At 40.3% G+C, this 25,501-nt stretch overlaps 2 protein-coding genes across 4 annotated transcripts in view; both read left to right on the top strand.

Annotated features, from left to right (window-relative positions):
* Positions 1–2,880: 2,880 nt before the first annotated feature.
* On the top strand, positions 2,881–12,203 carry QNG1 (Q-nucleotide N-glycosylase 1). Of its 2 annotated transcripts, XM_067568884.1 has the most exons (5): positions 2,881–2,958; positions 3,073–3,419; positions 4,499–4,758; positions 8,640–8,835; positions 11,713–12,203. In XM_067568884.1, exons 2-5 carry the CDS (start codon positions 3,083–3,085, stop codon positions 11,943–11,945), a joined length of 1,026 nt encoding a protein of 341 aa, XP_067424985.1. In that variant the 5' UTR covers positions 2,881–2,958; positions 3,073–3,082; the 3' UTR covers positions 11,946–12,203. The 2 variants fall into 2 exon arrangements, with proteins under 2 accessions (XP_067424985.1, XP_067424986.1); XM_067568885.1 differs by lacking the exon at positions 2,881–2,958.
* Positions 12,204–20,742: 8,539 nt separating this feature from the next.
* Positions 20,743–25,501, top strand: part of KIF27 (kinesin family member 27) — a 35,297-nt gene continuing 30,538 nt past the window's right edge. For both annotated transcript variants that reach the window (XM_067568564.1, XM_067568563.1), the window contains exons 1-2: positions 20,743–20,799; positions 24,204–24,601. In XM_067568564.1, the coding sequence (XP_067424665.1) occupies positions 24,304–24,601 (298 nt within the window). In that variant the 5' untranslated portion in view covers positions 20,743–20,799; positions 24,204–24,303. The remainder of the gene's footprint in view (positions 20,800–24,203; positions 24,602–25,501) is intronic.

The raw sequence follows: 25,501 nt of genomic DNA, 5'->3' as shown, positions 1-25,501 counted from the left end.
CATTACATACAGTTGGATTTGATATATCCAGCTTAAGTGTGGATTCTTCTTTGGGTTCTAGTCCACTGGACTGTTTCGATTACTGGAGCATTTCACTTCTTTATGCCTCTTCAGCCACCCTCCCAAGTAACTATTGATACCACTGTGGTGCAAAGGTGAAGGGGGTAGGACGCTGGCTATCAAGCATAGGTGTACACTTTGCCCATAGCTTTACTGGAACCTACTTAAACTAGGGTAGTTTTTACAGAAAGAAACAAATCAGATTTCTCATTAAAATAAATCTCTATAAACCATTGGTAGTTGTGGGTATTTAAAGTAAAACAGCTTCTCCTTAAAGCTTATATGTTTTAAATCTGAAAAAGTTAAAATGCACATAAGCCTTATTTTGAAACAGGCTAGTCTGTGCTATGACTGTTGCTAGCAAAGGTACCCTATATAGCTTGTTCTGTCTGTCCACATAGCTGTGTTCTGATGAATTGTAGGTAGCTTCTACTTTCACTTTCCTTCTAGGGAAAAAAGTCGCTTTGTTGTATCACACTCAATTTAAGCAGTTTCAGAATAGTAAGATCTAGCCTTTTACTGTGTCAAAACCTGAGCTATTGCTTTCAGTGGGAGTCTCATGCCATCAATCTGCTACCTCTACAAAACTGCATCTAAAAACGAGTTTTAATACAAACAGAATTCTGAGCTTCATTGTTGTTCTGATGTTTGAGGTTTTGTGGCAGAGAGGTAAAGTATTTTAATCAGCTATGGGGGGGGGGGGGGAGAATGGGAGTTCAAGCTGTCAGTGATCATCTGCTTGGTTATCTTTATCTCACCAGAATTGGATTGGGGGCACACCAATCCTGAACAAATGCATTGCACCAGGTAGACTAAAGCCCATTACAACAACTACAGTTGAAATTCTGAAGGTAGCAGTGTTTAGTAGCACATACATACTTTCCATATAAATTGTATTAAATTCAAATGTAACAATAGTACAAACAAAATGTTGCCTAGACAACTTAGTCTATCCCATTAAATTATCATCTCCACTTAATTTCTTTGTAGTTGACTGAATTCTCAGTGTTGGGGGAGAGGAACGGGTATATGTGCATATTGTGCTGTTTATGTTGCTGGCAGATACTTGCAGGAGAAATGTCTACATCCAAATGTATGCTTTGGGGCTCTGTTAAGACAGCAAATATATGCTAGTCCTTTGGATGGGAAATGGCAGTGGCATCCATCTGTGTTCTAAAAAATGTTGACTGAGCAGAATTAGGACCCTTTCATAATATGGTGTAAATGACCCTGAAGCTGGTGCTACAATCACGTTCTACTCATACTGAGGCTGGATGGGACTAATGTGATCATCTAGACCAGTGTTTCTCAACCTTTTTGATACTAGGGATGGGCTTCCTGTACTGTGTCAGGGAGCTTTTGGGGACTGGGGCCGTCCATGGACCAGGCCTTGAGAAACACTGATCTGTCCTGCATATCACTAGCCTCAAAATCCTACCCATGGATCATTTCTGTCTGAGTTACTGAAATCATCAAAACATGATTTAAAGGCTGAGAGTTAGAGTATAGTATCTTGTGTCTTTCTGACTACCAGGATTAATGGACCACTTCTATGGGGGAACATGAAACAGTCTTTACTTTCCTTAAGACTATTATAGTTGCATAACACTTTAAAAAAGCACAGTGCTTTTCGTGTTCAAATCATTGCTAAGCAACAGGACAAATGAATAAAAGACTTGTTGGTCAGATCATCAAGGCCTTAAACTGTGTCACTTGAAGTGCCTGTACAGTTCTGTGTGTGTGTTACTCAGCATTTCTTTCGACTTGTGCAAGTTTTTGTATTGTGAGGAAGAGAGAAGGGAGTTGAGTTAGTTTTATTTGCACTTATTGAGTAGAGGATGCTCATTCTCCTTTCTGAATTCATTTTGTCTAGATGCCTTTTACTTGTCTATCCTACCTCTGCTCTGTGCCTTTCTATAACTTCTCCTTTAATGGTAAATGTAATCCAAGACTGATTTGTGTAACAATTTAAGATTTCGATGTAATACTAGTATTTTGATCGATTAGATAAATTTATAAATTGACCAAAAAAACCAAACCCTGATTTATCACAGTGGGGCACGAATTCGATGAGAAACTGCCCTTTTCTGCCTTCCCTGCCCCCAAAGCAGCTGGCGCCTCTCCTCCCGGCACCCAGTGTCTTAGAGAGAGAGGGAAAGAGTGGTAGAAGCTCCACGAAGACTCCGTAAGGCGTAACTAGCGTCTCACCACTCACTGAGAGACGACGGGAAGGGGCCTTAAGCGCACGCGCAGTTACCTGTAGCTCGGCTCAGAAGTTGGCGCGTGCGCCTTTCACGCCCACAGGAGGGGCCAGTTGTATAACGCGTGCGTCCTCTTGTGAGGACCCCGTCATTATGCAAATAAGGTCAATTCTCATTGGCGGCTGAAAGTGTGACGACGGCTGGGAGTGGGAAAGAGGAGGGGCGGGCGGGAAGGCAGGCTGTGCGCTAGCGGCAATTTGGCGCGTTGTCCGCTGTTGTCTAACGACCGCTAGCTGCTCGCCGTGCGCTGCGGAGCGGAGCTCTCCGTGCAAGGCGCCCGCGCGCCTGCCTGCCTGCCTGGGTGGGTAAGCGGCGAGCCAGGGTCACACCGCCCCACTGCGCTAGCTTGGCGCCCGCCCAGGGTGCGGCTGTGTGTTCCCCTCCTTTTCCGATGCATCTTGCGGAGAGAAGCGCTGTGTGTGGAGGGCGGAGGCCTACGCTATAGCTAACCACGTGTCAGGGGCGGGCCCGGCAACCGGAAGTTCAAAAATCCGCCAGGTTTGTTCAGGGAACCAGAACCGGAAGTTGGAAGTCAGCCATGTTTGTTCAGGGGGGGCGGGGCGGGGGGAGGGTTGGCTGCTTTTCGGCGGAACGCTGCCCTCGCGTTTTACTCTGTGAGGAATTGGCAACCTTTAAGGCGGGTATATGCAATGATCTCTTACTGATGTGCTGGGCCCTGTCACCCCCCTGGTCACCTCTCGCTCTCTGTACCGCAGGCGATGACTGAATGTTTTTCTTTCCCCACTGCTAGGAGGAGGGCCATGGAAGGGTTCCTGTCCCCTAAGGACTCTGCCAGATTCATAGCAGAGAACAGCAATGATGTGTTCATTGGAGAAGAGGATGTAAGGAAAGTTGCAGAGACTCTATTTGACAAAGTCTCAGCAAAAGAGTTCGGTTTGGCGGGATGGAAATCTCGTCATGAACTGAACCCTCAAGCAGTGAGCGAGGAAGCAGTGAACTGGGTGTTTCTTGCGGATACCCTCAACTTTTCCTTTTGGTCTGAACATGAAGATCGTAAGTGCCTGGTGAAGTACAGAGGCAAGATGTACAGTGGTTACTGGTCCCTTTGTGCTGCAATCAACAGAGCACTTGATGAGGGTTAGTGCATAATTCCTCTAATTTATAGTAGTAGCAGTGCTATAAGGTTGAGTTGCTTATTAAATTTAAAATGTACAGACCAGTTACGTTCTGATGGGGTGGGAGGAGAAAATTCAAGATTTAGTTGTGAGTTTGTTACTAACTTTGCTTGTATAACTCAGTCAGTTTCAAATTTACGCCCTGATCCTATGAACCCACGTGAGCAGCTCAGCGTGTGTTAATAGTCACATTAAGGTCATATGAGATGAACTAGAAGGGCTCTAATAATACTCATGCTTACAGAAAATAAAGTAAACTACTTTAATCATGTATTTGCAAAGCAATTTCTGTCTCTTGGATTGTATTTTTTCCTATTAACTGTACTTTTGAACAACTACATAGTTACATGCATATTTGACTCCTGTTATTTCACATACATACTTTTTAAAATTAATTCTGTATTTCATGATTAACAAATAAACTTTGTCCATGCTGAGAATCTTAGATCAACAGGAGAGAATTCCCTAACACCAGTGCAGCTCCAGCAGGTATAGACACCACAGTAATAGAAACACCTGTGCCTGATGTAGGCAGGCATTTCTACAGTTGATATCATTGGAGGAATCCTAGACTGAAGGTGAAGATATGGCCAAAATTTTTCAGTGGGTCTAGTTAAATGTCATCATGATGATGAAACCACAGTGAGTGCATATAAATAAGGGGAAAGCTATATGGATATTTTATGTGGATTCAGAATGACTGGGAATTAAAGTAAAAACAGGAGTAAGTATCAAATGGTGATATTTGCCTGGGATATAATTTAAACATCAAATCAAGCATTGAAGACTAGTAGAAAAGGGGAAAAATACAGAAGAAAGGTACAATGGTGACCTGCTATTGGGAACTGTTCTCTGTAGGAATCCACTGATACAATAAATCATTGTCTCCATTTAACTGACTGACTGCTTGATTTATCTTAATTTGTGAAAATAACTTTCTAGTTTACAGCTGTCATAACCCCTCCAATTCTAAGTGTATTATCTCACAAATGCCTATATAACATGAAGTTCTAAAAGATATTGTTTTTACTTTTTCTGAAGGAATACCCATTACCAATGCTGCATATTACGCCACTATGACACTTGAGCAGGTTAGATATGTATTTCGCTCTGACACAGATGTCCCCATGCCTTTAATTGAAGAGAGACATCGTGTTCTGAATGAAACTGGAACAATTCTACTTGAGAAGTTTGGAGGCTCTTTCGTCACCTGTGTTAAAATGAGTGAGAAAAGTGCTCAGAAACTACTGTGTATAGTAGTAGAAAATTTTCCTTCTTACAGAGATGAGGCTACATTTAAGGTAAGCTGGTTCTGGTGGAGAATTTTGAACTTAACAACTACTATCCCCCAAAACTATTGTTAGGCTGTCCATGAAATTTCTTTTTAAAATGACAGTCAGATTTTACCCAAAGTTGAGGTCTTGTGAAAATAGCCTTAGATTTTATGAAAGCTTAACAGAAACATTGCAGTGAAATCTTCTTTTTGAATTTCAGTGGTAACAGTTTTGTTGTTCAATATATAAACATTTTTCTGGTGTGTTTGAAATCCTAATATAACATGGTGCTAGTGCTTGAGAACCCGAAAGTGAAATTGACTAGTCAATTTTTACTGACATTTCTCTCAGGTAAGAAGCAAACATATAGTTAAATCAGATTTGCTTTTCAATTGATACAGTTTTTAATAATTTTTAATCATTAGAAATATAGGGAACTTTTTTTTTAGAAAAATATTTTAACCATTTAATTTTAAGATGCAGTAAAAGTGTGTTTTGTCTATAAAGCTAACAATAGATAACAAAATTACAAGACTTACTTAAAAATCACTTGCTTATCTAAAGACTTTGCACTCCTTGAAACCCAAGTGGGACTGCCTTAATTACTTGTCAATGATACTTTCCTCCTGGACAATGCACACTTTTCTGAGTAAAAGCACACAGTTTCTCTTTTTATTCCCTCTTCACCACTTTTGTTGTTGTTTACACAGTTCCCAATTGTACTAGGTTCTATATAAATACACAAGAAAAGATGATTCCAGCCTCTGAAAGTTTGTGTGCTCCCATTAACCTTTTTTCCTTTTTTCTGAGTCTCCAGCTTTTTTCCCCTCTCCTTCTCTCCATTTTTAAGAGTTTCTGTACCGCTGAATAAACTTTTACTCTAATGGAATATGATGATTTACACCAACTGGACATCTGCCCCATTATTCCTGTTGATTTCAGTGGGTGTTGCAAGGATGAATACAAAATAGAATTAACCCATAATGTTATGCTTCTGCTCAGTAGATCATCTCTACAGGGATGTAGCAGAGTGAAACAGACTGAAATTTTGATTCATTAAAAGGAAAGGGCAGGAAATTGGGTCTGGTCAATTTTTGCTTCATTTGTTGGCACCTCGTATCTGCACTGGAGCTTTGCCTGTACTAGCATGTTCTGTGCAGGGTGTCCAGAGCAGGTGAGCTGCACCATGTCTGTCCAATCTATACGAGCACTCAGCTTTCATACCACATGTGAAGACGACCTGCACGAGCATTAGTGATACCTTTTTTGAACACTTTATCTGGAACCTAAAGCATACTGACAACTTGCAAAGAGGAAGCAGGCCAATAAAATACAGAATTGTATTTATAACTCATTGCTTTTCCTAGTTGACCTTCAGTAGGTGACATTATTTTAGTTCTTTTTATTGCTTCCTACTAAGAAATAAGACGTCTTCTGTTTGGGAAACAGTTCAGAGGTGTTGGAATAATATTACTTATGCAGGGTATTACCATGATACTTTTAACCATGAATTATTTTATTAAATTCAAACCTAATGGTATTTATACACTTGTTCTAAACGTGCCTAAAAAGGCTAAATAATAAGCAATTTACTACATCCAAACACTAACAAAACATTTTATAAGCATTTGATCAAGATACTTATAAACGGGCTAAACCCAAGAACGTTTAGACCCTATGTCCAGTTCCAGTATGGTCAGACAGGTATTAGCAATGAACCTTTTAACAGTTTACTTTTTTAATACCTTTTGAACAAACAAGTGATGTCATTGCCAATTATTGGATCTTACCTAAGGCCAGATGGAGTTTCTTTTATAGCCAATTATTTACTGCACCTGGTACCCAATTAACCATGTTTTATTTCTGTTGTTTAACCGAACTTTAAATAAAATAACACTGGCTTTTGAAAGATCACTACAAGTTTAATACAGCAAGTCTTCTTTCTCCTGGTCTTTTGGTCACATAAATTGGGTCTGTTGCTTATGCTAATATCCCATCTCAATTTAGAATCATAGTTCATCCAAATCTAATGTAGGTCTATATTTCTACAAGAGGTCCACCCTACCTAGTTTCTGAAATTATTATGCTGTTCATATTAAACAGTTCAGAGCATATTTTTCCTCCTTCTGACAAATATATTTCTGATTAAATAAATAAACAAACACTTTACTGGAAAGTGATAAGCAGAATATGCTGGTTATCTGCATAATGACAAAATTTGTTTATGTAACCTTCACAAGAAGAGGCTGAGTGTTTAGTGAGTCTTGCATTATAAATAGCAGCTGCAAACAAACTGCAGAATGAAAATCAGTCCCAAATGCTGATGTTCCACCATAAACATTTGCACAATCAGAGTTCATTGCACTAAGGCAGAGCCTATGTTTCTATTTTTTTGCCAAGTAGCTATATGTTCTGAAGGTAGATGAAATACTTCTGCCCAAATTTATAGCCCTGTTGTAACCAATTCAGTGCTGGCAGTTGAGACACAGTTCTAGTTTTAACATTATCAACATTGTTTCCATGACAGCAGACTGAGGTATCACAAGGCAGGCCCATGACTACAATACAGGATCAGGACGTAGCTCAGGATGAAGTTGGGAGGGGAAGGAATCTGAAAACAAATCAAATTTCCCCAATAATGCTCAGAAACAATAATGTAATGTGCATTAGTGTCACACATTCGTATTAAAAAGTATGACCCAATATGTTTCAGTTCTTCTCAGTCATGCTCTGACTTCCTAGGGGAATTTTTAAAACTAAGACAAAATGTCCAATTATATGGGCTTAAGTTTCACAAAATGTACTACGTACAAGATAATTTGCTTCTAAAAGTACAGAAATAAATAAATCAATGTACAGAGTCCTTATTGTCCTTCTATTAGAATCATAGGACTAGAACGGACCTCGAGAGGTCATCTTGTCCAGTCCCCTGCACTTATGGCAGGACCAAGCATTATGTAGACCATCCCGGACAGAGATTTGTCTAACTTGCTCTTAAAAATCACCAGTGATGGAAATTGCATGTTTTTTAAAGGCACATTACAAAGCAAAAAAGGTATGTCTTTGTTTTTGTTTTGTGCCCTTAACAATGTTAATAGATTCTCCATTCCCTCCTTACTCTCCTGTCAGTTGTGAATTGTGACAAGATCCTATCCTGCTATAACTGGATTTTAATCAGATCTGGTTTTAAACTTTATCTATCTAAAATAAAAATCCCAATCCTGCAGAGGCTCATGCATATTTTTAACTTTACACATTGAAGTCAATGAGATTCCACACAGTTCATTAAATGAAACGTGCATAAGGCTTTGCAGATTTGGGGCCTAAAATAAAAGCATTTTTACAATCTAAGCAAATCTCATGCTTCAGAGTATAAGACAATTACTTAAATCAATTTTCATCATTACACTCTCTGTAATTGGTAAGATGTATGGAATGTGTCTTAAACAGTGTTACTGTCACTGGAAAATTGTTCAGCATTAGAGGCAAACTGTTGGACTGACTGTACCAATGCTCTGATCCAGAAAAGTGCTCCTTACGTGCCTTTCCTCCAGATAGTCTTGGGTGAACTCTAGGGTTCTTGAAAGAAACTTTGTATTAGCTGGGTTCCAAGTAGGGTAACTCAAGGACAATAAACCAGTGTTATTCAATAACCTGATATCACAGTATCTTAATTCCACTTCAGTAATTTCAGATGTATTTCTTGTTTAATTTTTTTTTCCATATAAAATTTGCATTTGGGAAAATGTTCTTATTTGAATGTTTAGTAAGATACTGTACTCTGACTATTTAACTAGCCATCCTTAGTTCAGTAAACATATTAATGATTGTTTCCTTTAACAAAAGGAAGTCTCTGAATACCTACATCTGTCAGGTGCCTAAACAGTTGTTTTCTTGTTGTCTGTCAGGGTAAAAAGGTGTCTTTTTATAAACGGGCACAAATACTAGTGGCTGATACCTGGAGCGTATTAGAAGGAAAAGGAGATGGCTGCTTCAGTGACATTTCTAGTCTGACTATATTTGCTGACTATAGGATCCCTCAAGTTCTTGTTCACGTAGGAGCAATGCGATATTCTGATGAACTGATGAGGAAACTCCATGAAGGTTTGCAACTTCTTTATTCCATCAAGTGTTTTTATGTTGTCTGTCAGTGTTTATGAATATTAATTTTGTAGCATAGAGATGATCAGCCTCCATAAAATAGGTGGGTGGCAGAGTAGAGGATGATTAGTTCCTCGGTGCCTCTGCTACCCCCAACCCAGATGCCTATGCTGAGGTAAAGTGGGCCAGTAGGGCCCTCGGCCTGCATGCCGGGACCCACAGACGATTGCTCTGATTAGAGCAAGCCAGAACCTCGCCTGACGAGGCAATGGAGGACAGCTGTTTCCCTAGCTGGGGGGTTTATAATCCAGCCAGGGAGAAACCAAGGGAGAGGCGTGGCCAGGGAAGAGGATGGAAGGCCTGTGCTTTAATTTGCCTCCTAGCCAAAGAAGGTTGAGCAGCCTAAAGCTTCCTGGCCAAGTGAGCCTGGTTTGGGAGTGGGATTTGCATTTGCACACTGTAAATAACGAGCACAGGTGATTGCACTGGGTGAAGCCTGAGAGTCCTGTTATTTTTGAGGGAGAAACTGTCAAGAGGACCCAGAAGGGCAGGAGCCCTGTGGCAATCTGTCACAAGGTATGAGAGGTTTTTTCCTTTTGGAATGCAGAGTTCTCATCCAGTGATGAGGAAGGAGGCGGAGTACATGCTGTAAAGATCTGAGATTAGATGACCCTGTGTCATCCTCTTCAAATAAATTTACAGTTTAATATTTATATAAAATGGATTAAACACTAATAAGGCTGGATTGAAGGTCCCAAAGCCTGGACTCCAGCCCAAGCTTGAATGACTACACTGCAATTAAATAGCCCCTTAGTCTGAGCCAGCCGCAGATTTTTAATTGCAGTATAAACATACCCTTCGGGAATTCCTAATAGTTGTACCTATCTTCTTCCTGAACTCAAAAGAAAAAAAAAAAAAGTGGGGAAAACTGTTTACCTCTGAACTGCTAACAGCTACTGTGTATGTGAAAAGAACAGTAATATAGAAACGTAAAGGTGATTTATGATGTAAACATATCCATAGGAAGTGAAATTTTGAAGACCATGTAAGAAAACTCTCTCTGGAGTCATCATAAAGGCATAATTATTTTAGTCATTAGAATACATGGGTCCCTTTACATCTGGCAGTATACTCAAGTCCACTGACAGTTGACTCTATTCTACTCTGTGACATGTTTTGTCAATGTATGATAGCACACTTAGATCCAACAGATACAGCTTCCGTACTGTGTTCTTTTATTTATTGATGTTTGTATTTCCATTTTCATGTGCAGTAAAACAGCTAATAGTAGAAATGGGGTTTGTGTCTATAGATTTTCTCTTTATTCATTTGTTTCGCTTTTCTGATTAAAACTTTTCCATGTGCTTAGTTTTGGTAATTTGTCTGTTAGTTTATCTCTGATGAAACAATGCTGCCTGGCAGTTCGATAAACCCAATATCAAAACATTATAAACAATAGATCATTTATTAAATCAACAGTCCCATGTCTCCTTAATGATGCTAATCACTAACATAAAAGAAAGTAGCTCCCAGTCTTCCAACTTTTTTCTTCCCTTTGGCAAGTCTTCCAGAGAAAATAAAATCCTCCTCATTGAAAATCTGAAGACACTGCATTGCACTTTATACAGATACCTCCTGCAATATCCCCGCTTTCAGTATTCACAAAGCTTCACTGTTGATTGGCAACATCAAATACAAACTAAAGCCTACAGTTACATTTTTGCAGATACTGAGGAGAGGTAAAGGACATCAAAATAATGGGATCAACTATAGCCCCACCTAGTAATGTTTTGAGACAAAGGATACAGCCTTTATTTTCAGAATGATTCTGTTTTAACTGTTATATTTTTTTAGATTAAATGAGCCTTCTGTTCAGTTAGTGAGCTGTTTAGAAGGAGTAGGTTAACTCTTGTAAAATATATACATACAATATCCAGAATTTGGATATACATTACTCTCTTTTTTAAATTAATGGAGAAAATGGGAAACTGCAATATCCTCTATATGCAAAACACAATGTGTCTGTTTATATTTTCCCCTGATGACAAAAAAGATGAGGAATTGTATGGCACAGTGGATTTGTTTACTAGCTTTTTGGAAAACAGATTTTAAGCACCAATGACCTAAAACAGAATTCAAGAGTCTTATGGCATTATTCTAGTGTTGGGGTGATTGTATTCAGATTCTATTGCCAAACAGTAATGGATACATAATTGTCAGTCTCTTGTCAGAAGAAGTTCAGGACTGAAATTGCAAGATCGGGTGTGAGGAGTATTCATAAATGTGTGTAGCTTGCTTAGCACCTGCCTGCAGCATTCCTGACTTTGGATACTGCTCTAGTATTTGGATTTGCCTGTATATCAACCTTTCCCTCATCTTTAGCCCTCTCCTGCTGTATTTTTAAAAATAACTAAAATATATAGAACATACTTAGTGGATGGGAGTTTAACAATGCAATAAATATACATAGAAAAACAAAATGAAAACCCTAGAAAATTCACAGGCTGAATTTTCTTGCTTTATAGTGCAGTATATTAAATCTGAAACTCTGGATCATATTAACCATATGTCGTTTAAAGCAGTATTTCTCAACCTTTTCAGTAATAAGTACCCCCTAACTTCTGAAAATTTTAATAAGTACCCCAACACTCAATTTTCCACTCTGGGAGCTGGTACCAGGCGTAAAGTGGGCGGCTGCCGCCTGCCTCCCTTCACTGGGTTTTTCACCGCGTCCCCCCTGACTGTGTCTCACGTGTCCCCAGGGGGTACACATATCACAGGCTGAGAAACTATGATTTTAAAAAAAAGTTTTACATTCTGAGACTCCTGTCTTCTGTTCCACTGAACTTTAATTGGAGTTCTCTCTACTCTGTTCTATAGGAGTAATGTTCCAGTCTGGAGATAAACAAGAGGTGGAGATTCGAGGTTGTTCTATTTGGTGTTGTGAATTGATTTGTGATCACCTGCTGGAACTTTATAAGAAGAAGGGACAAAACATGAGTGAAAGAATCAATTCAGTTCTTCTTGATTATTATCTGTGGGACTATGCCCGGGATCACAGGGAAGATATGAAAGAAATTCCAATTCATCGTGTACGTTGCATATACTACTAACACAAATTTTAAAGATATCTCACTGAAGCACCATACAGATTTTTTTTTCTTTTTACTTAGTCTGCAGCTTTCCATATACTGACTTGAAACATGCAGCAGTAACTTAAATACCTATTCTCTGATATATTAACACTTTGTCTGTCACTGCAGTTGTGTATTAGTACTTCATAGAATTCACATTCAGGGCAGGCCTATTTTTTGTATTCAGTAAAGAATTATGCTTGAAATAAAACTGACATCTGGATTTATATAATCAAACTTTACTAAAGTTGAATTATTTGATTAATTAAATATTCAATTTGTTTTATCTAATTTTCATTGTAAACCTTAAACAACATCACTGCATTTTCATAGACATGTAGGGCTGGCAAGGACCTTAAGCGGTCATCAGGTCCAGTCTGCTCTGCTGAGGCAGGACCAACAAACCTGGACCAACCCTGACAGGTGTTTTTTATCCAACCTCTTCTTAAAAACCACCAATAATGTGGGTTCCACATCAAGGGTTCCTCCATTGAAAGCCTATTCCAGAGCTTAATTACCATTATAGTTAGAAACTTGGCTTTTCCTAATATCTAACCTAAATATCCCTTGCTTCCGATTTAGTCTATTATTCCTTATCCTGACTTTCAGTTGACATGGAAAATAATTGATCACCATCCTCTTTATAACAGCCCTTAACATATTGGAAGACTATTATCTGGTTCCCCCAGTGACCTGTCCATGCTTAAGGTAGCCACCTGAAAATGCCAAGGGCAGGACAGGTTGCAAAAGGAGAGCTGATTCTCCCAGCACTGGTGAGTAACACTGAAGTTAGACTCCTCAACCAGCCACACAACCTGTGGTTCTGGTTATCAAGAAGCTAAAACGAAAAATACACAGCCCCCTTCACTGCATTTCAGTCTCTGGCTCCCAGTCAGCCACTAGGTTCAGTAAAGAGATAAGTTATTAAAACTCTGTGCTCTTTATCAAAAAGTTCTCCTGATCCCAAAGGGTCAGCCACATTAACAAAGCAGTATGTGTTTGGATCTTACTCAGAATACCATGCTGCCAACCAATTCTTTAGTAACTAAAACTGAAGGTTTATTTTAAAAGGAAAAAAACATACAAGGTGAGAGATGTTATCTGATCAAAGCAATCAGATACATACAAGTGATTTGAAAGTCCATCTATATCAGGTTTTCAGCAGAATTATGGAGTTTGCAGGCTTGTACAGTCCCTGTATCTGGATGGGTATCAGTCCTTTGTTTCACAGCCTCAGGTGCAAAGGAGCTGGTCCAGAGGTAGGAAGCAGGAATGAAGACTGAAGACAATATGCCTTTGTGACATGCTGTACCCCATTTACACCCTTATCGTATGATTTATGTATCATTCATGTTCATCCCTACAGTGTAACTGTGTATTGTCTCATGCAAAGTATGTCATGTAAGGTGTTTTTGGAATGCTTATGACATACTGAACATTATTGTTATGGTAGCATGTTTCCTGCAATGTCATACATATGTACAGATATGAAATTCTGCTCTGTCATATCCCCAAATGTGGGTCTCATATGGCTTGAATAAGAACACAAAGGTGTGTTTCCATGCCCAGCGGAGGCATGCATACAGGAACAATGGACTGGCCTAAGCACCTGTGAGCACTGGCTCCAGTGGAAGAAATCATGCTTATTGCTGGACAGGGCCAATCCCCTAACCGCAGGGGGTGTTGGGGAAACTTGTTAAAAGCTGAAGCCTCCTTGTCTCAAGCTGTCCCCTGGAACCTTTCTCCCAAGCGACATCAAGGACCTACCCACAAAGAGGGGGAGCTTGGTTGCAAGATGCATCACAACCAGCCTGTGTGGTAAACTGACATCATAGAAGCTACCATCATGGATTGAAAGAGACTTGAATATTAATCATTGTTTAGAATAAGACTTACCTTTTAGTTAATTGTGATTAACTCCTTGACTCATTTATTAATCGTTTGGTTTATATTAATCTGACTTGGAATCACTTAAAATCTTGCTGTAGTCAATAAACTTGTTTATCTAAAACTGCATGTGGATTGAGTGTGTGCAGAGACCTCACATAGAGTGACAGAGCTGATGCATATCAATATCTTTGATAAATTGACAGACAAGTGTAAATGAGCTTGCAGGGTGTAGTGTGCAGCAGTGCGGTTCCTGGGGTTCCTTCTGTGACCAGGGGTATTTGCTGGGGGTCTATACCATGAGTGGCTGGCTGGAGCACTCCTTCACTAGGTGAGGGACCAGTTACACGCAGGAGTCTGGGTGTGGGTGGTTCACACAGCAAAGCGGGGTAAATTGGGGCCCAAGAGTGAAGAATTGGGATGACAGCTACACACCAGTCCAGATTGCAAAAGGAAAACACCACAGCCTTTTATGACCCCTTTGCCTTATTGCCTGTGGAAATGTACAGAAACAATGGAATTGAGGGTTTCCTGGGGACTCCTAAAGTATAGCCCCTGAGTTTGTTCTTGCCCTGGGTTTATTGTACCTTTCAGTTCTCTTAATGGGCTATTAAGCAGTTTATTACTGCTGCCATCCTGTCTGGAGTGTTCTCCCAGAAACACAGCACAAGTTGAAGTACAGATACATCAAACATACCCATAACTTCCATATGGCACATACACATAAACAATATCATCATACTTAGCAAATTACGACCTTTCTAATGGTACCTGACATGGCCTATCTCCTATGTATTATAATTTTGAAATATTGATGTTAAATAATATCATAAATGATTCCCCTAATCCAGACAGCATCAACCCCCTGACTCTTTTCTCAAAACTAAATATGCCCAATTTTTTTAACCTTTCCTCATAGGTCAGTGGGACAGAATACTCCCCTGTATTCACACCCTACATGCTATTGTAATAATATTTGTGCAAAGTGGGCCTTGTATTTGAAAACTCATTTTGCTGATTGGTGTCATCCTAATAAAATGTGTTGCAACACATTGTATGTGAAGTTGTAAGATTATCCTGTATGGTGGTGTTAACACATGTTCCAAACCTTGCAGCCCTGCCCAAACAGAAGTTGGCAAACCGGTCTGTCCTAACCAAAGAAATGTGTGCTCTGCTTAATTTGTATGGAAGCAGTAAATAGTCATCAAGTAGGAAGAAAAGACAAAGTTGAAACAGGTGAAAAAAACAGCAAGGAATATCCTTCTACATAAACCCTTTGGCTCCTGGTTCTCAGCTGGAGATGGTTTTTCAAGAGGGGGATTGAAACTACAAAAAGGAGGGACAAACATCCTAAGCAACTCTTCTCTCTCTCCCTGCCTATTGCATTCACTGCATCTGAAGAGACAAAGGAAGCAGTCATTAGAATCAAAGGGAGAGGTTCTGACTTAAAGAGTTTGGTCAGTTAGACTGCTGAAAGCGTATGGTGAGAAAACTTTGCTTGGAATCTAATATTGCTTGTTAGGCACCAGCAGATGTTATCTTTATTTTTCTCGTAACCATTTCTAACTTTTATGCCTCATTACTTGTACTCACTTAAAATCAATCTTTTGTAATTAATAAACTTGTTTTATCTATTCCTATGCATTCAAGTTGAAGTGTCTGGGTAACTCCACTGGGGTAACCAAATTGTATGCATATTACTCCCTTAAAGCAATAACAGACTTAATATATTAGTACTGTCTAGGAGATGGCTAGGCAGTGCAGGACATACATTCCTGGGGAAAAATCTGGGAATGTGTTGAGATGACCATGTGGTAATTTTTAAGGCTGGTAAGAGCCAAGGTGTGGCTGGCTGACTGGCTGTAGCAGCACACAGAGAGACTAGCTGGAAGTGATTTACATACTTGAGGCTGTTTGTGAGCAATTTGGCATTGTAAAGGGCACCCCAGGTTACAGGGCAGGGGTGACACAGTTGCTCATTAGTCTGGATTATACCGTGGTATTTCAGTCAAATTTTTACATATTTTAATCACTTGTTGCTCTCCTCTGGACACTCTCCAGTTTGTCCACATCTTTCCTAAAACATAGCACCCAGAACTGGACACAGTACTCCAGCTGAGGCCTCACAAGTGCTGAGTACAGAGGAACAATTACCTGACATGTCTTGCATACAACACTTCTATTAAAACCCCCCAAAATATTAGCCTATTTTTGCAGCTGCATCACATTTTTGACTCATTCAGTTGTGATACACTATAACTGTTAAATTCTTTTCAGCAGTACTACTACTTAGCCAGTTATTTCCCATTTGGTAGCTGTGCATTTGATTTTTTTCCTTCCTAATTGTAGTACTTTGCACTTTATTAAATTACATCTTGTTGATTTCAGACCAATTCTTTAATTTGTCAAGGTAATTTTTAATTCTATTTCTGTCCTCTGAAGTGCTTGCAATTCCTCCCATCTTGTCATCTGCAGATTTTATAAGCATATTCTCCACCCCATTATCCAAGTTATTCATGAAAATATTGAATTGAACAGGATCCAGGACTGACCCCTGCAAAACCCCACTAGACATTCCTTCCCAGATCAACAGCAAACCATTGATAACTCTTCTTTTAATACAGTCATTCAACCAGTTGTGCACCCACTTTATAGTCATTTAATCTAGTTCACATTTCCCTAGTTAGCTTGCTAATGAGAATGTTATGTGTGCCTTACTTAAATCAAGATATAGCAGGTCTACTGCTTCCCTATCCTATGCACTGGGCCGGTAACCCTATCAATTTTAATTAAGGCTTTGCAAAGCATATGAGACTTTCTAGTCCATAATTTAGCTTTTAAATCATGATTTCTCATGCACACTACCTCTGTGAGCAGTGAGATTTGATTTATCCTTCCTAAGGGGATAAAATACTTCATTTTGTGGCATGCTTGTAACTAATTCCCCATAAATTATTTTACAAGCAGAAAAAAGTTTACAATGTAGTGTTCTGCAAATGTTACTTGTGATTTAGGTGACATTATCATGTTAAAGCTATGTATCTAGATAAATAAATCTATTTACAGAAAAGAGGTGGGTGAGGTAATATTTTTTATTGACCAACTTCTGTTGGTGAGAGAGACAAGCTTCAAGCTACAGAGAACTCTTCCTCAGGTCTTAGAAAGGTACTCAGAGTGTCACAACTAAATACCAGGTCGAACAGATAGTTTAGCATGAGTAGTTAGTAGATATTCCAAGGAACCATTCAAGAGTGGCCCGATAACACCCCTGAAGTCACAGGATGAAAAGGAGGGGTTAGTGGGTTACAGATTGTTGTAATAAGCCATAAATCCATTGTCTTTATTAAGACTATGATTTTTAGTGTCTAGCAAAGTTATGAATTTAAGCTCCCAGGCTCATCTTTTGAAAGTGTTGTGCAGATTTTCTTTGAGGATGACGACTGATAGGTCAGATATAGAGTGATCGCTTGGTGAAAAGTGTTCACCCACAGGTGACAGGGTATTTTTGTCTTATCATTTTCCTGTGCAAGTTCATTCAAGAGTGTAGAGATGGTCTAATTTCACGCACATAGCTGTTATTGGGGCATTTAATGTACTGGATGAGGTAGACCTCATGATGTGACAGGCATGTGTAGGCCCCATGGATCTTGAAAGGTGTGCTGTGTGTGTGGGAGGGGGTGGGGTGAGTGTTGATTATTGTAGCAACGGAGATGTCTACAGGTTTTGCATCTGTTGCAGGGTCTGGTGTTGCTTTGAGTTGGTGTGTCCTGGTCTGTGGGGAGTTTGCTTCTGATGATGAGCTTGAAGAGATTGGGGGGTTTGTCTGAAGACCAGAAGGGGGAGTCAGGAAAGATTTATTTCAGGATGGAGTCCCCATCAAGTATGGGTTGTAATGTTGTAATTTGATGATAACCCATATGAGTTCCAATGTGGGGTGGTAGATAACAACTAGATGTGTGCTGTTGGAGAGGGGGGCAGTTATTTCTGCATTAAAGCTGGTTCTCTCAGGGTAGTTGGGTGGCCCATTCCATGATGTGATCTACTTCTTTGGTGGAGTGTCCTTGTCTGGTAAAGGTGGTTTGAGTGTGTTAAGGTTTATATCATGGGCTTTTGCCTCAGAGCATATTCTGTGGTATCTGAATGCCTGGCTGTAGATAACAAATTTCTTGGTGTGTTTGGGGTGGTTACTAGATCTATGAAGGTAGGTGTGGTGATCTGATGGTTTCTTCCTTTCTTTTATAGTTGTCTGTAGGGTTCCATTGTTAAAGCTGATTGTGATGTCCAGGAAGTTGATGCTAGTGTGGGAATATTCCAGGGAGAATTTAATGGACAGGTGGTGGTTGTTGAAGTTGTGGTGGAAATCTATGACAGAGTTTGTCATCTGTCTCAGGTATATCATTGTTTTGTGGTGCATTTGTCCAGCAATTTTTCAAGGTGGTCTGTGGAAGCCATTTTAGTATCCAGGGCTGTTCCCATAGTTTGGACAAAGTGTTTGTTGAACGTAAAATTATTATGAATTAGGATTAAATGGATGAGTCTGATGAAGTGTTTGGGGTGAATAGCTGAGATCTGCCCATTGCCTTGTAAATATTTGAGGCAAACAGCTATGCCATCATTGTGAGGGATGTTGGTATATATTCTCTGGATAAATGACTTAAATTATCTTACCACCTGGGACTGACACAGCAACAGCAACACCACATAACCATATTTACAGGCATTTATATTTTTATTTATTTTTTAAATAGAAGTTTGGCTTTCAATTTTTTTTTTTTTTTTTTGGACTGTTTTGGGGTGATTTGAGTGTGGGAAAAGCTCACGTGTGGCATTTTTCAAATGCTCTTTTTAGTGTTTGGATAACTCAAACAGCCTGAGAGTCCTGTGAACCTCCAGGGACCTTCTACAGAAACAAGGCTTAAAATGGGTATCTATTTATTATTTACTGAAGGGGTGAGGACCCTTATTCCACTGTTTGCGAATGACCAGATGACCTGAGGCTGCTGCTGTGGGAGGTGGCTTGGCTAAAGAAAGAAAGGGGGACTTACTGCCTTCTCATTCTGAATGATGTTGTTGTTTGTTTAAATCAAAGCTGAGGAATTTTGTCATTACTAAAACACTGTACAATAAGCTAAATACAGTACTCTGTCATTTGGTCATAACTAGATTTGGTATTTGGGTTACTGTGCATGTGAATAGATTTGACATTTTGAACGGACATGATGCCATTTTAACAAGTATCACCTAGAGACTGCATAAGTAATAGAACCAGGACAGCATACCCCTCCATATCTTTACTGATGCCCATGGGTATGGTTTTAGTTATTTTTATTGTAAATGCCTGTTATCTCTTTTTCAGACCACTAAATAAAACACTGATACATCCCTCTAATTACCTGTGCTGTGCTAGTGGTAAACTTCAATAGACTTAGCCCAGTGACTGTAGGGGCAAGTCCCCTCTAGGAAATCAGTGTTCAAATTTCAAATTAACTATACCCATTTTAATACTCCTTTCCCTTTAAGATATTTTGCTTTGGATGAATGTTGCCTCTATAAAACTTTCTGCTCAATTTTTCTTCATATCCTCCTTCTCCCCCATCATCTATGGGATGCTTTCCTAATTCCAGTCTGCTAAACCTTTTTTATCCAAATTTCCTCATAAAGCTCAGTTTTGCAAAGCCCACAAGTAATGAACCAGTAACTACAGCATAGAGTGTGTTTTTGGTTAAAAAATACTAAACAGTGGTAGTAGTAGGTAGTGTATTGCTTTAGGATTTAGTGTCTGTTTTCTTTTGGACATAAGTTGGCACTCTCATAATTTGTGTCTTTTACCGCACTGAGAACAGTGTCAGTACTTCACAGTGAATTAATAATAGATAGCTTTGTTTTTCTGGTGAGGGGCTTGGAATTCATGGGAAAAACCTAAGGCTGGTACATTTCATTATAATTATGATAGAGCGCCATAAGTATACCCATGTAAGACAATAAGGTAATGACATGTTAGTATAATGTGACCTGGTGGCAAAATACCAGCTGAGTCACTGCGCAACACATGACATGCCTGTGTAACATGATGGGTGTCTGAGCTGTGGTGAGGTAACATGTAACGAATGCCATGGTGGCTGGTGGCTGGTGGCTGCTAGGTTGGAGATGGACAACAGCATCACCTGTGGCAGGTGCCACTGATGAGGGGAGGTGGTCCAACACCTGGTGGATGCGATCTTGCCTTTGCAATAGATCTTGGGGTTTGATTTAAAGCCCCAGCTCCTGCAGGCAAGTGATTGAGAATCACAACGTAAAAACAAAATTAAAGTCCTCTTCTAACCCACCTGTCCTTGCAGAGAACAGCTTGAACCGGGCTCGAGTGCACCTGACACCACAGAGCAGCTATCCAAACGTACCATTAAAATCAATCTAGTCTCATGATTTTTGAACCCGTGGCCTGGGCAGCGCTGTAGGCAGGTGGGCCAGCACCGGGGTGAGAGACGCTAGCACAAGGCAGTCCTCGGGTCCTGGGAGGGTTGAGCTGCCAGGCGGGGGCAGCGCTATGGGTGCAGCCGGGCAGGGGTCGCTGCGGGCTGAGCTGTTCCAGGCTGGCGGGAGGACGCAGGCAGATGCCCAGGGGGCTTCGTCACACTGGCCCGAGCGGGGTCTAAAGCGAAATCCCGCGGCCCGCCAGACTCTCTTCTGGTTTGGAGCTTGAAGCCCGCGGGCCCGAACGGGCCAGAGGTGAGCGGCGCTCGCAGGGCCCTGCAGGGGGCGCTGCGCCGGGCCGGGCGGAGCGGGAAGCGCCGCTCTTGATTGGCGGCAAAGGCCGCAGCTTCGCCGCGGGACGCCGGCGGGCAGGAAGGTTCCGCTGTTGCCAGGTGACCGCGTGTAAACAGAAGGGAAGCGGCCGGGCGCCCGGAGGAGCCGGCCAGGGTCACTCTCCGCCCATGCCCAGTAGCAGGTGGGTTTGCCGCAGCCCCGCTGGGGTCGTTGCCTCCCTCCCCGGCCCCCCGAGATGCCACAGGCCCTCCGGCTCCGGGCAGCGATCCCGCCAGCGGACAGGCCGGTGCGGGGGCCTTCCCCCAGGGGCGAAAAGCTAAAGCCCCTCCTTGCCCCGGCAGGAGCCTGACGCTGCCCTTCCCGCTCGGACATGGCCGCGGGGCTCGGGGCAGTGACGCTGCTCGGCCGGGGAGCCGCGCCCGGGGGCGGCAGCAGCAGCAGCAGCCTGATCGCTGTGTCACCGGCCGGGCGCTGAGGGATGGAGAAGTTAAGTAACGTGCCCAAGGTCAGGCACTGAGTCAGTGACAGAGCCGGGGCTGAGATCAAGGTTTCCTGGGTCCTCGGCCTGTGCCCTGTATTAGCAAGTGGCTCTCGAGCACTGGGTTAGGGACGCTACAGTGGTTTGCTGGCGCCATTCCCTGGAGGGTCTGCTATGCTTGAGGCCCATTTCCAAACACAGTGCAGCAGCGCTGCTTTGTTATTAGCCGACCCCATGCTTGGGACTATCCTTAGCGGATGATTTCTGAACCCCATTCTAATAATGGAGCAGGGACACAAACTGTAACATACTATAGTTAAACGTCTTCGTGTGAATAATTCATAATGGACTGCTTAAAATTATATATATTACATCTTTGTGCCAGTCTCGCTTTCAGATTGTGGTGTGTGGCGGGGAGACTCCAGGGAAATATGATACTTCAGAACATCATAAGTAAATATATTAGCGTAATACATGTGCCATGATATTGGTACTAGATGAACAAAGGAAGAGCTATTAGCAGTATTCTTGCATTATATGTTTCAATTGCTAGATATTAACATGAAAGCTATATGAACTCAGAAGTCAGATCTCCTGATTCCCATTTTCAGTAGTCTCCTATTAATTAAAACAGCGAGAGTCCGATGAAGTGGGTTTCTGCCCACGAAAGCTTATGCCCAAATAAATTTGTTAATCTTTAAGGTGCCACAGGACTCTCGCTGTTTTGCTAAGAACAGACTAACACGGCTACCCCTCTGAAGCCTATTAATTAAAGGCTCTGCACTCATTGTGTTTTCCACAACTTTCCAAAATTATTTTCCATAACAAGGTAATGGTCCCCAGAGGTGTTTTTTTGTGTTTTTTTTAAATAATGTAAAGGTTAATACATCTGCCATGCATAAATACTGATTTATATATCAATTAGTGATTTCCAAAGAGCTCATATTTTCATGCAGACTAAAAAAATTCTGTGTAGAAATAATTTTAAAAACCAAATATTTTATTTGTGTAGACTGGGGTTTTCATGAGCTGAGCCATCAGATGATAGACTTCTTTCTACTCTGCATACTACAAATAGTTGTACCTACTCTGAGTACTTGAAGAGAGACTCTATTCTGCATATTTGTAAACCACAATCAGATTTTTTTTAAAGACTTTTTTGTCTATGCTGAATATGTTTAGAAGTGATAGATCTCCTTATAAAATATTCAATGTATTACCCCTGTTGCCCCACTCTGGACTCTCATATTTGAGAGTTTTGTATGTTTTTTAATTAAAAGAAAGTTCCGTAACCAATACCGTACCATAGTATTATTACGTACAGTACAATGGAAATTGGAATCCATTACTTGTTCTGCTTTCAGTTTGATTCCTAGGGCATTCATTTCCATTCACCAAGTCATTTAGAAAAAAATTAAATACCTAAATAGGGATCCAGCTTGGAAAATAGCAAAAAGATCTTTTAGATCTTTGGGTCCATTCCTCTGCAACTGTAGAATATAGTTTTCTGAAAGTGATCATGACAGTGAACATATAAGATACTAAAGTGATATTAAATTTGACATTACACCAAAGCTCAAGAAGCTAATTATAAAACCTTTTATTTAGGCTTTGATTTTAAAGTATCAAAAGGCAGGAAATCCATGTATACTGTTTATATTCCAAGTTGGCCTTTATATATTCCTATATATGGAAGTCTAGCAAACAGTACAGACCATAAGAACCTCCTCTTCCTCTAATTTCTGCTCTCGTGGGACTTGTGAGAACTGAGGTGATTGGGATCATGCAGCCTTTCTATAACTTCAGTTCTGAACCTTTGGTCTCCTGAGAGGGTGTCCATGCATGCCTGACAAACTCCGCTTTCAAGAAGGTTCTTGAAAGTCATGGTAGCTGTGGGAGAGGAGTGCATCCTATAAGAGTGAATATGCAGAGGGCAACATGAGGAATTGCTATAAGTAACCTGTTTTAAAAAAATAAATGCAAACAAAAACAAAAACAAAACTGTCATTTTAATTAGATCAGTAGTTAATGAACACAGATTAAAAAGGCCTGATTTCTGAATCAGTTGAGAGAAGGCTGCTTAAAGTGTAATAATCAGAGAAGTACACCAGAAGTACACAATCAGAGAAGTATCATATGCAACCCATCTGTTTCCTGTGTGCTCTTCAAGTCCTATCTATTTAGCTTATTTAAGTGGAAGACATTTTTAATGTACTTCTACTTTTTGTTTTTCCTACATAGTTAACATTGCTATAGAAGAGTGAGTTGAATTAATTGTGAGCAATGCTTCATCAACAGAATTGATAAGTAAGCTCTCATGGTGATTGTCTCTGTTACTTAATGTAGAGGTTCTCAATCTTTTTGGAGTCATGCCATCCTCCCCCCACTTTTTTTTTTTAAAACTTGGAGCCTCACTCCCCCCACCCTCCTTATAATATGGGACTTTCCAATGTAATGTAGGTAGAATTGGGTCTATTAATACATTGATTCCAGTAAAGATTATTCTACTTTAAATAAATCAGTCCTTTGATCCTGCTGTCCTGTGTGTGCATAGGCTAGGAAACCTTTTAAACGCACATGCCTTGATGTCCACAAAGTTTTCAGGGCAGTATTTCTCAATTTCAGCATTGGAGAGTGTTAGTGGGCATTGCGCTAGGTCGCAACACCACTCAGTGAAATTTGTTTTAACCACTCCACTGTCAGGTGGAAGGATGGATGGGCCAAATTTCACTAAGTGGTGTTGCAACCCTTTGAGTGAATGGGAAGGCTCGCCACACCTCCCTAGAAAGTTTAGTAAGCCCCCCCCCAAGGAGGCATGCCTTCTGGTTGAGAACTTCTGACTTAATGGAGTCATGACGGGTCCAGAAAGAAGTTCACCTAACTTTCAGATTCCAGGCTGAGTTTGCTGGTCTGATAATTAAGAGGAAAAATTACCTTTTTACCTATAAACTGAAGACAAATGGGACTGGACCCTTCTATGCCATTTTTACAGGGCACAAACTCACTCAAATATTCTCTAGTTACCCAACTTAACTTTTTCCAAAATGGAAAGTCACTGAGAAATTAACTTCTGTTTACTGTGTAATTGAAAAATCTTTGTTTCTTAGATGCAGAAGATTGAGAATGTTGTGAAGACAAGAACCATAAGAAAATTTTTCATGGTTAAGTGTTGAAACTAAGTAGGAAAAACATCTTGTGGAGGCTGTAATGGAAGAGATTCCGGTTAAAGTTGCTGTAAGAATAAGACCTCTGCTTTCCAAAGAGATTCTTCATAACCATCAAGTATGTGTGAGACTGGTCCCAAACACACAGCAAGTTATCATTGGGAAAGACCGTGTCTTCACATTTGATTTTGTGTTTGGCAAAAACTCAACCCAAGATGAAGTTTATACAACTTGCATTAAGCCTTTAGTGGTGTCTTTGATTGAAGGATATAATGCTACTGTTTTTGCATATGGACAGACGGGGTCTGGGAAGACATACACCATTGGTGGAGGTCACATTGGTATGTTTTGGAAAGTTTATTTTGTTTCTGTGATTTGTGACCGGTGTACTAGACTAAACCAAATAAATAATACATGGCAGGCTATGTAATAGCTGTGAAATAACTATATTCTGCAGGTGTATTTTGAAAAACCTCAGGCTGGCAGTTGGGTTTTTGTTTGTGTGTGTGTGGGGTTTTTTTTGTTTGTTTTTGCTGCTTGATTAACTTTCCCTATTAGAACAATAGGCTGGCTTCAGTTGCCGTAAATAATTTCAACAATGGTGTCTATGCAGCATAGAGAGCACTATTACAGTCTGTCTATATTTTAGAACTTTCTACAGTGCACATAGCCATAGTATCTAAGCTCTATGCTACTGACAAAAATATGTTTAAAAGACTAATGGAAAACACTATAATAAACTAAAATACTTTTCTGGCCAAATATGAGTTAGATGAGTTATCCAAAACCTTAAATTATACTGTACTAAAAAACCCTGAGAAGTATCATATGAAGTGATTTTTTTCTCCATCCCCCAACATTCTATTTGGTCAATGCCAGCCACTGATATGAGGTTGGTTGGATCTTCTGGATTTGATCCACATTTAAAATATGATTGTTTTAGATGTGTTAATATTTGCCATCATCTTCCAAATTTAATCCCAGTCTGTGTTTGAGCATCAGGATCTCATTTATTTTAACCTGTTTGCTCTTAACTTTATTTGGTATTAATTAAAAAAGCAATGGTGAGCAACTCTATCTAATCTACTGTAGCTATTTCTAGAAGATCCATCACTGTAGTACTTGAGTACCCAGAATATTCTTGTGCTCTTTAAAATACTTCATTTGAACACCGTTAAAGTCAGAATACTACATTCTGAACAACTCAGAGTCTGTTCTCTTTAAAGTAAGAGTTGAGAAAA

The sequence above is a fragment of the Emydura macquarii genome, unplaced genomic scaffold (genome assembly GCF_026122565.2).
Source record: "Emydura macquarii macquarii isolate MOO-44397 ecotype Brisbane River unplaced genomic scaffold, CSIRO-AGI_Emac_v2 contig_2897, whole genome shotgun sequence".
NCBI classification, from domain to species: domain Eukaryota; kingdom Metazoa; phylum Chordata; order Testudines; family Chelidae; genus Emydura; species Emydura macquarii.
This window is presented reverse-complemented; position numbering and strand designations above follow the sequence as displayed.

Coding starts and splice junctions, on each gene's coding strand:
- QNG1 (XM_067568884.1), top strand. CDS start 3,083: ATGGAAGGGTTCCTGTCCCCTAAGGACTCTGCCAGATTCATAGCAGAG. Junction 3,420..4,498: donor CAACAGAGCACTTGATGAGG/GTTAGTGCATAA, acceptor CTTTTTCTGAAG/GAATACCCATTACCAATGCT. Junction 4,759..8,639: donor GAGATGAGGCTACATTTAAG/GTAAGCTGGTTC, acceptor GTTGTCTGTCAG/GGTAAAAAGGTGTCTTTTTA.